This window comes from Manihot esculenta, chromosome 12, assembly GCF_001659605.2.
Source record: "Manihot esculenta cultivar AM560-2 chromosome 12, M.esculenta_v8, whole genome shotgun sequence".
NCBI lineage: Eukaryota > Viridiplantae > Streptophyta > Magnoliopsida > Malpighiales > Euphorbiaceae > Manihot > Manihot esculenta.
The window spans coordinates 6,329,289-6,340,382 of NC_035172.2; the positions used below are offsets into that span (position 1 = coordinate 6,329,289).

The 11,094-nt window shown below is 29.5% G+C and overlaps 2 protein-coding genes across 4 annotated transcripts in view; both read right to left on the minus strand.

Moving 5' to 3' along the window:
• LOC122721224 overlaps positions 1-2,263 on the minus strand; it is an 8,398-nt gene extending 6,135 nt beyond the window's left edge. The window contains exon 1 of the mRNA XM_043948800.1: positions 2,237-2,263. Coding sequence (XP_043804735.1) covers positions 2,237-2,248 — 12 coding nt within the window. The 5' untranslated portion in view covers positions 2,249-2,263. The remainder of the gene's footprint in view (positions 1-2,236) is intronic.
• A 180-nt stretch (positions 2,264-2,443) lies between these two features.
• Positions 2,444-7,337, minus strand: LOC110628747. Of its 3 annotated transcripts, XM_043948796.1 has the most exons (5): positions 7,088-7,337; positions 6,724-6,808; positions 3,383-3,575; positions 2,755-2,900; positions 2,444-2,593 (listed from the first exon to the last, which is right to left on the minus strand). In XM_043948796.1, the coding sequence occupies exons 2-4, from the start codon at positions 6,775-6,777 to the stop codon at positions 2,770-2,772; spliced, it is 378 nt and encodes a 125-aa protein (XP_043804731.1). In that variant the 5' UTR covers positions 6,778-6,808; positions 7,088-7,337; the 3' UTR covers positions 2,444-2,593; positions 2,755-2,769. The 3 variants fall into 3 exon arrangements, with proteins under 3 accessions (XP_043804731.1, XP_043804733.1, XP_043804732.1); XM_043948798.1 differs by having other exon boundaries at positions 2,444-2,900; positions 6,724-6,803; positions 7,088-7,295; XM_043948797.1 differs by having other exon boundaries at positions 2,444-2,900; positions 7,088-7,293.
• Positions 7,338-11,094: the final 3,757 nt, after the last annotated feature.

Consider the following 11,094-nt stretch of genomic DNA (forward strand, 5'->3'; position numbering starts at 1 on the left):
GAAAGGGACTAAGGCGTGCTGAGTGGGAGAAATTTGAATTCCTTTTTCACTGTTTTTGGGAGGAATGAAGTAGTTGATCAAATGGGCTGGGTTCCGGCACATGATGGTACAGCAGAGGCACGAGGTTCTCTTAGACCTTGTTTGGATGATGATTTCCCACGATTGCGTTAATGTATAGTTTTCCATGGTGTTAAAGAGTGTATGAGTTTGCATGGTTTTATAACCATGTAATTTAACCAAAAAAAACAATACAATACGCAACACAATCTTTCCAAACATAGTTATCTATGGAACAATATAATATATAACCATGGAAAACCACCAGCCAAACAAGGCCTTATGTAATAAGAGTGTTTTTATTGGTAAATGATTATTTTAACCCCAGTTTTATTGAATAGTTAAATAAGCCCTTCAAATATTTCAGAATCCAAATAAGCTTCAACTCACTGGAAGGGGAAGACAGGAGGCAGGTCGCTGTCAAAAACATGGCAGGCACTAGGCTTTAGAAATTTTGTGAAGCAAATCCTTAGGAGTTGTTCTTTGCATGTTATGGTCACTGTTTTGGTCGGACAAAAAATAGTATTTACGGTACGAGTATAAGTCACCACCTTTTTTTTTTTTTATAACTTTTTCTTTTGTCTACTATTTATTTTTATCTCGCAGACTATATGCACGGACAATTCAGAATATCTCTTCGTAGCATCTATTTAGTTTCTCTCGGAATACAATTTATAATACATCTCCTTAACTCTTGTCACATCATCGGAGGTATTAAGCAGCCATTTAATTTCTCTCGGAACACGGGCACGACTCAAGAGTACCTCTCTTTATCTTTTGTCATATCATCGGACTATATTTTCCTTAGGTAGATCTGTGCGTGTGTATAATTCAACCTACTTCACGCCTTCGAACTGGATTGCACGATGTTGAGCTAGTGTACTTACTGCGGCTTGATGAGTTTTGGGACTGTATTTTTTTTTAGAGTTCGGTCTCATTCAAGCGTGTAAGAAATCTGGTGGTTATCCGTATAGTTAGAAGTATTATAATTTTTTATTTATTTATAAAGTATAAAAAATATCTTTAATTATTAATTATTAACTAATACCAAATTTTTTAACTGCATTATTCATTGCTGTTAATTTTAACTTATTTGTTCTGAGCTTATTTGGATCTGGAAATACTTAAAAGAATTATTTAACTATTGAATACAACTTTAAGGTAAAAATAGACATTTTAGTTTTTAGAGTTTGAGATTTTTTAAAATAAAATGTTTGCAAGTTAAGAATATTTTTTTTCTTTTAGAATTCTAAATATCTTTAAAAAATTTCCCTTCTCCATAAACAATAAAAATAAAATAAAAAATTTAGAAACAATAAACAAATTTTATTTCATGGAATCTTACAATAAAAACTTACTTTATTTTACTTTCTTTCTTGACATAATGTTAGACTAATTCAATTTAAACTGCGTAACCTATCTATATATATTCCAGAAAATTATGGCAAAAGGGTCCTTTAAAACTATAAAAATGAATCAATAGCTGTTTAACCTTGACCAATTAAAATGAGCCATTCAAATTAGAAGGCCCTAGCTTTAACTTAGTTATCATCAATCTTACACTATTCTTACATTTCAACTTTCTTTCTTGTGATAATATTGAATATATATATGTTGGTCAAATTTGTTTAGATCGTGAAATAACAAAATTTAGTTATTTTGATAAAAGTATTTTCGGTAATTATGAATTCTAAAAATTTTGATCATCAACTAAAAATCAATGAAATTATTTATAAAAATTTTAATCAAATTGTTAGTTTTACTCACAAAACAATGATGATAAATGGGTTTACTCGCATTACCATCCCATATTCTAAGTGATGATGGAAGCCTCTGTTTGTGCACGGCGGATATGATGATGCACTTGGTGCATATGCATTGCATTCATAATTCCATCAATCAACCAAATGGACAGGTGTCATGTTACTTGTCAATACTCTTGAGAACTATTTCAGTTCAACCCAACCATGCCTCATTCCAAAACCATATTCATGCATCTTGCTCGCTTCCTGGTTGTGCAAAGTTACAAAATAGATTCACTTTATGTTTGTCTTGTTTCTTATCTAATTGAGCTCCGAATACTGGACATTTTTTGTTTGCTGGTTTTGAGCATGCCTCCACTAATTTACTTATTTGAGAGAGTTTTGAAGATGCACCCAACAATCAATTACATATGAACTCGGAAGAGCATCCTGATTATCCGACATGCAAAATGATTGATTTGAATCTACCAAACACTTTGATTTGAACTCTTAATGTATACAATACTAGCTACAATGTGGATAATGGCATTGTTAGAACAGGAGCTCCACAGCTTAAAGCGTTTTCCCAGGCAAATGATCCATATTATACATTTAAAAGCAAAGCACAAAGCCAAGGATCCAGATGATTAAATACTCGAGGGATAAATAGTTGCTATAAAATTTCTGTAGAGAATGTCCAAGATCGAATTTCTTCACAACTGATCCATATTACAGTGATTTCCTTGATATCACATTCATTATATTCCGCTCCCAGGATTGAAACAGGATTACAACTGCAAATCATCAGAAACAAAATATATATAAAAAGAAAAAACCCGTATACGAAAGAAAGTTCTCCGTTGAAGAACTTTTACCAGCACCTTGCCATATTGAAGACAAGTTGAGTTCTCTACTGTTGTGCTCCCTAAACAAAAATAAAACTACAAATACATACACATACGGTCTTGCTTCAGGGTTCCAGCTTCAAGGAAACAACTCTCGACTGTCTGTTGCGTTTTGCCACCTTAACAAAGACTATAGAGAGGCAGGACGGAGCCCACCATGGCCTGCGCACTTTTTGCTCTCCTTTTAGGCAAGCCACTGGAATGATATCAATAAAAGCAACTTAATTAAGATCACATTCCAGAACGAACAGGATAAAAACGATATCTGTGAATGATATCAATAAAAGCAACTTAATTAAGATCACATTCCAGAACGAACAGGATAAAAACGATATCTGTCTAACAGGCACATTTCCTAAGCTACATCCACAACCGAGTTCCATGTCTTAAATATTTGGACATATGGGAGACATTACCTTATTTTCAAAAGGACATGCTTTACTTTGTCTAAGAGAAGCATAAGAAAAAAAAATCATCTCACATTTAAATAAAAATGCACTATGAAAAAAAAAACAAAAAAAAGGAGGCCATTGTTATGAAAGTTTTTAGCCAGTTCCCTGACAATGTCAACAAACTCAGGGTTAACATTTTAATGACACAGCAAGCATATGCCAATTTTTTAAAACAGGTAGTCAGGTGCATGAAATATATAGATATGGAGAGTGAACGAGTGAAAACCTTTTATCCGTCTGAGCTCCTTACACAGTGTAATGAAGTCTCCCCATTTCATGTGACATCGCCTTATAAACCGTAGAATCTGTTCAGTTGTGAACATGGACATACCCTCCAGATATTCTCCATTGACACCATTTTCCTTGAAAATCTGGCGGTAGCTACCCAGATTTATCTCTTCCAACCACAAACCAACATCCTAGCCAAATGAAAAGAGGCAAACAGAAATTAATGTCAGCCCTTACAGTGGCACAAAAGCACACAAGAACATTTAGATATATTTGTAAATGTTTCTGTCAACATAATAAAATGACAAAACTTGCTGGTTCTCAATTACAACAATTGATAAGGCATTTTCATATGTCTTCTCATGCGATTCTCAATCTCAGGTCTATCCTGATCACCAATCATAACTTTGTGCAATGAGTTGGCCTATGAATAGCAATCATGCCATCTCTCATTCTTCATGAGAAAATGATCTTTGAACAACATTTAATTAGCTAGTAGTGGTGAGCACATTTCAGCTTTAATTGAAAAACCAAACCGATTTAATTTAATTCAATCTTTCGGTTCAGTTTTGATTAGTTATTTTAGAGAATTTCAGTTTGGTTATTAAGATCGAAACTATCTGGAATAACTCAATAGAACCTAGATAGTCAAATTTTGTATTGTTTTACATAGGTATTTATACACACTTTTTCTCTTCGATCCTGTGCTTCATTTCAAACCCTTCGCTTTTCTCTCATCTGTCCCATTGCTCACAAGTTGTCCCCCTGGCTCTCTCACTCTCCAGTGAAGCCATAGGCTAGCTCAGGTCTTGTCATCAATATTCTCACAAGATGAAGCCAGATGAGAGTCACAAGATGAAGCCATCGATGTTCTCGTTCTCACCGTTGATGTTCACATCTCGAATCTTTATGCTGCATCTCAAGCCATTACTGAGTCGACTCCCTCACCTCTCCTGTTCGATTCATCACAATCCAAATCTCTTATTTCTCATGCTGACTCAAGTCTCCACTCCAGATTTTGTTATTTGACTAATTGAAATTGTTTTAAGTGATTATTGAATTTGTATTGTTTGTTGAAAGTATAAGATCTATTTTGGTTTAATTCTTGAAATTGATTGGGAGAAACCTGATTGTTTCATTGAGTTTACTTTATTATTCTTTATCTTGTTCATGTTAGATTTTGTATTGTTGGAATGTTTGTTGAAATCTGATCATGGTTTGGATTTGTTTCTATGTTTTGTTGGGAACTTTGATTATTGAATTTGTATTGTTTGTAGAAAGTATAAGATCTATTTTGGTTTAATTCTTGAAATTGATTGGGAGAAACCTGATTGTTTCATTGAGTTTACTTTATTATTCTTTATCTTGTTCATGTTAGATTTTGTATTGTCGGAATGTTTGTTGAAATCTGAACATGGTTTGGATTTGTTTCTATGTTTTGTTGGGAACTTTGATTATTGAATTTGTATTGTTTGTTGAAAGTATAAGATCTATTTTGGTTTAATTCTTGAAATTGATTGGGAGAAACCTGATTGTTTCATTGAGTTTACTTTATTATTCTTTATCTTGTTCATGTTAGATTTTGTATTGTTGGAATGTTTGTTGAAATCTGAACATGGTTTGGGTTTGTTTCTATGTTTTGTTGGGAACTTCTGATGAGAGTAGAAGTGGTTTTTGTGAGTTTTTGTTTGCTGAAATCAGAACCTATGAACCAAATCCATATTTTGGTTGGGTTATTCATAATCTGTAGTTTGGGGTTTTGGTTCTTGGTTTCAATTCAGTTAAGAACCAAACTGACTGAATGCACACCTAGCTTGCCTATGTTAACCTTTTGATGCAGCCTGCAGGTCTATCTCATTTCTATGCCATGCTGCCATTTGAAAGAGAAAAAAAAACACACATACACACACATGCACACAATATGGATGCGTCTTGAAAACCTGATATACAAATTTTTCGAATCTCAGTTTAGTCTCTGAAAAGAAATACTGATCATAATATATTATCATGTCAACAAAGGCTACAAATTGATCAACCTAATCCTCATTAGTAAATTAGCTGTGGCACTTTATCTTGTCTAGAACTATAGCACAAAATTCTCCAGAGAGAAACACCTTCAGACTACCATTACATGCCCAAAAGGGCATTCCCACATTTTAATAGACACGCACTATATAATTTTCTACCATAACATATCAATTTAACCAGAACAGGAAATAGTAGAAGCATATTCTGCTTATTGTTTGTTACTGAATAGACAAACCAATCAAGATAACATAAATCTAGGACTCTTTATCAAACGTCCTTTAGTCATTGCATATGCCTTCAACTAAGGATTCTACAGCTCTCATGCATATGCCATTTCGTAACGAATTATGCGGTTAAGGAGCACCACTTTGTGCAAAACATGCAGTGTCTAAAACTTGTGTATTTCAAACAACAAACTGATAATCAGGGCATCATTGCTACCAGCAATACTACATGCCTGAGCTCACAGTAAAGAAGAAGTACAAGATAAAACTCCACAATAACAAACAAAACAGAAGACTGATTGAGACACATAATGAATAATAGTACGATAAACACACAATGGACCAGAGAAAAAGCTCATCTTTTTGATAGTTTTTATTTATGAATATGAGACACTCAGCAAGCCAAAGGTTCAGAAAGCTAATAAAAACAGATGCTCTAAAACCAAGAATCTCAGTGCTTCATCCAAATATCACATTAGACAGAACTGACTGAATAACAAGTGAAAAACTAAGGAACATCATCAACAATATATATGGATCAAAACAAAATGAGTATATGTTGATGTAGTGCATATCCAAGAGAAAACTAGAAACCTAAAAACATATGCTGCCTCGGCTCACCACAGAATCCCAGAGAACCACTTGCACCATTCAAGAGACTGCAGGAAACTTCCTCAAACTCCTCACTGGCGCTTAGTGAAATATGATCACATGAATTGACTTCTTTAACTCATTCAATTGGTTTTGTACTGCAAAACTAATAAAATCCCCTCCGTCCATACTTGTTCCAGTTGACTTTGCCATTAAAAAAAAGAAATGAAAAACATTGAAATTCGAGATGGCAAATTAACCAATCATAACACACCAAAAATGAAAAAAAAAAATCACCTCACAGAATTATAAATAAAATTAACGAAGAGGAAAACCATCACAATCAGAACTTCCAACTCAGAATACGCTTGCAATGATTATAATTATTCCTAGTAATAACAAGATCTAACTGAAGATCCAATAAAGATTTAAAAATAAAATGAAAAGGTGATGGAAGAGAGAGAGAGATAGAGAGAGAGAGAGAGAAATCTATTACCTCAACAGTCCAAATGAAGAAATCAAGAGGCTCCGGTGGCCTTTCTTTGCTCATTTCCTTGGTAAAATAGACCAAATTACCTAATCTTAACAGCCAAAAGGAATCTCAATTTCATCAAAAAAATCATCCAATTTTCAGTAAAAAAGGCATAGAAAAAAAATCGCAAACTCTCTTTTTCACTCCGAGGAAAATAAAAGAAAAATCTAGGAATAAAGAAATCAGTCAAAACAACGCAATAGATTCCAAATTCAACTTTCCCTTTATTGAAACTTGCAATACTGTTCCTTTTCCCTTTCCTTTTCCAGGAAAGCAAACAAAGAGCGAGAGAGAGAGAGAGAGAGAGTGAGAGTGTTTGGATATTTACCGTGCGAGTGCGAGAGAAAGTGGAAATTTATGTGAGGGGAGTGAATTTTTCTCTACATTTGAGATGGAAAAAGAAATAATTCAAAAGAAAAGGAAAAAAGAGGAGAGAGAGAGAGGAGAGAAGTTAATGTGTAATAACGGAGACAAAGGCACAGTGTGTTTGGTGTCGCTTTAGTGTGGGACTGATCTGATTGGGTTCGGTTCTGCGTTTCTTCTCTTTCTTTCAATCCGTTCTCCCACCAACACTAGTGGGTATGTGTTTCGGCTTTTTTTTTATTTTTTTTATCATGTAAAATAAGTTATCAAAAAGAAACAAGCCTACTAAGAGCTGGTCCACCACAGAAATCAAATCATAATCCTCAGTTCAAAAGCAATCCAACATCAAAGCCCAGGAAAGTCCAACCCACAAACCACAATCCACAACCCCAAACTCAAAGCAATCTTATCAAAAGCATAAAAAAACCACCAAAAATCGTCTACGCCGGTGCCATCTTCACCAAAAATACAAAAAACAAAGTACAAATGAGAAAATGAGCACCACATATCAACGTAGCAAACAAAAGCAACATACAAGCCAAACAAAAACTAGAGCCAGATATAACATGCAGAAATAAGAAGGGCGACGCGATAGAGCCGAAGGGAGCGATAGAGCCGAAGGGAGCGGTATTCGCCGTGCACAGTCCCGATTGTTAACACCAACTAGTAAAAGTCCTCTTGACATGTAAAAAAGACTCACAGCGAACAAATAATAAAAATGTAACCCATCTCTATTCGAAACTACCTGAAATCTCTAGCACCCAAACAGAAAGCACACAAATAAAGATTAGAGAGTAGTCATTGAAAACCAATGTCTCTCCCCATCGGTCCACAAAAAGAATCCTTCTTGCTTTCGCCTTCTGGCTTTCTAACCATTTAGTCTCTAATTATCAAATTTACCTCTTTGTTTATGCCTTACTTCATTAATCACCCCACTCCACCCGCCATCACTTGCCTTCTTTCTATTATTATTTATGCTCATTAATATAAATAATTCAAACTTTTTTAAATTTTAGTTAATTAAATTAAAATTTTAAAATTTATCACAATTTTAATTATAAACTCAAATCATTTTTAATCAAAATTTAAAATTATCATCTTTAATATCCCTCTATATTTAATAAAATTTTATTAATATAATAAATAGTTTTACTTTTAAAAAATATTTAAAAATATATTAAAATATTTCTAATATTTCAAAATTTTAATAATTCGTCTATCTATTAATTTAAATTATTAAGCCCTTACTTTTTTTTTCTTTTTTTTTTGAATTAAGCCCTTACTTGATATGCATTTCTTAATAAAATTCAATTATCTCTATTCATCAAAGAATTTATTTGCTTGGAATCAATTTAATGGTTAATAAAATTTAATTGAACTATATTAGACAAATTAGTAATAAATTTAAATTAATTTAATTTATTCATCATTATTATTGTTTTTAAACTAAATATAAATATTTATTCTTATAACTAATAATCATTTTTATCACATTCATTGAAAAATCATCATTAATATTTTTATAATATTTAAAATCTAAATTTTACATTATTTTTTACTATTAAAAATATAATTTTTTAAACTAATTAAATAATATAATAAATTTCTTAATATTAATTATAAATATATTAATTATTAATAGTCAATATTAAATTAAAATAATTTTTGTATAGAGCAATAATTAATTAAAAATAAGAAATGAACTTAAAATAAAAGAATAAATGATAAAAAAAAATAAAATAAAAAGAGTTTTCAAGAGTTAATTAAGTAATTTTGATGTAAAGTGTTAAGTGAAATTATTTCTTGCAAAATTCTAATAGTTTTGGCAAGATCCATTTTTAATTCAAAATCAATTCTAAATAATTGAATTTTTACACTATTGGTTTTGCCAAATACAAAAAGCTTAAAAAAAGAATTTATTTATTTTGAATTTTTTTAAAATTTAGCATTTTAAATAAAAATTAATTGTTTTACTATTTAGTCCATGTGATTTAAAAAATTTATTAATTAATCTCTTAATTTTGTAAAAATTACTAATTAATTTTTTGTATCGAGAGTATTTTAAAATTTTTTATAAATATCTAAAAGTTAAAATTAATGAATAAACTATTTAATAAATTTTTTTAAATATAAATAATATTTTAATATATTTTTTAAAATTAAGAGATTAATTAATAAATTTTTTCATAATATAAAAGCTAAATAGTAAATGTTCTTTTAATTAATTATATTTTTAGTCTATTGAATAAAGTTATCTAAACTTTTTTTAAAATTTATATTTATATCTAATCTTTTTAGTTTATTGCATAAAAAAAATCAAAACATTTTCATAAATTAATATTTATATCCCAATCTTCAAATTTTATAATTATCAAAATATCCAGAATATCAATTGTGATATCCTCAGTCGATACCGACATATAAAGAAAATTAAATTGATCATTTTTTTATAGTTAAGACTGGGAGCGAGTAATATTCAGTTCAAATCAAAAAAATTGACTGAATCGAATTAATTTTAAAATTTAGTTCAATTTTTTATTCAATTCGGTTCGATTCGATTTTTAATTTTAAAAATTTCAGTTATTTCAGTTCGGTTCGGTTTTTATCAGAAAAAAATCGAAAAAACTTAACCGAACCGATTAGTGATAATAATATGTTATTTTCAATAATATAGATAAATTAAATTATATTAAGATTAAAATATTTTAATTAAATTTTAAAATATTAAAAATAAAGTGTAAAAAATAAAAAATTTATTAAAAATTAAAATCGATCAAACCGAACTGAATCGAATCAAATCAGATCGGTTCGATTCGATTTCTGATCAAAATCGGTTCGATTTGATTTTTATAAATACTAAAATTTTAGTTTTCGGTTTATTCGATTCGATTCGTTTTAAACCGAACCGACCGAATGCTCACCCCTAATTAAAACATTAAAAAAAATAATAAAACCTAAATGATTATAGTAGAAATAAAAGAGAAAGTAGTGGGTAAGATATACTAGTTTCGTGAATAAAACAGTTGTTTATCCATTTATGAGTATCTCCTCTTCTAAATTAAAATAGTTGTTTATCTATTTATAACTATCTTCTTCTCCAAACAAACATCTCTTTTCTATTATTTCTTTCTTTCTTTCATTTTCATTCTTTTAAATTTTATATTCTCAATTGCAACAAGAGGTACTATGAAAAAGCCATTGTCTAATTTTTATTTTTTTTTCTCTGTCCGTGCCTTACAAAAAAAGCAACTGTTGGTCTTATGATTATCTTGATAACTACATCTCAACCATCTAATATTAAAGGACCGGAATATAAATATGAATTTTTAAAAATATTTAAATTATTTTATTCAATAGAAGAAAAAATTGAAATGTAAATATGAATTCATAATAAAATTTAAATTATTTTATCTAATAAATTAAAATATAAATAAAAAAATAATAAAAATTTCAAATAAGATGACTGGTGATAAATTTTAAATTTTGATAAAATTAATTTGAGTGATTGATTAAAGTTTTCACAAATTTTAAAAATAAATGTAAATAGATGAAAACATTTGGATTATTTAAATTAATTGAGCTATAATTTATGTCAAACCTTTACTAGTCATGTTCAAATCTCCTGTTTTTTTAATTATTTATTCTGCGTCTCATAATTTTTATTTATTTTATTTTTTATATATTAAAAAAATAATTTTTTTATTATATATATCTTAAAAATATTAAATTTTATTAAATAATAAAATATATTTTGAGAGGTTTTTAAAAATAAAATAAAATTATAATAGTTAATTTACATATATTATTATAGTATAAAAAATATTTTATTAAATATTCATGTTGAATAATATTATAAATTGTGTATATTATTTTTATCAGGTAATATGTAGTAATGTTAAATAAAAAATAAATTTTTCATGAAAATATTTATTTTTGTTAGTATTTTACTATTTAGAATTTATGGAATATATT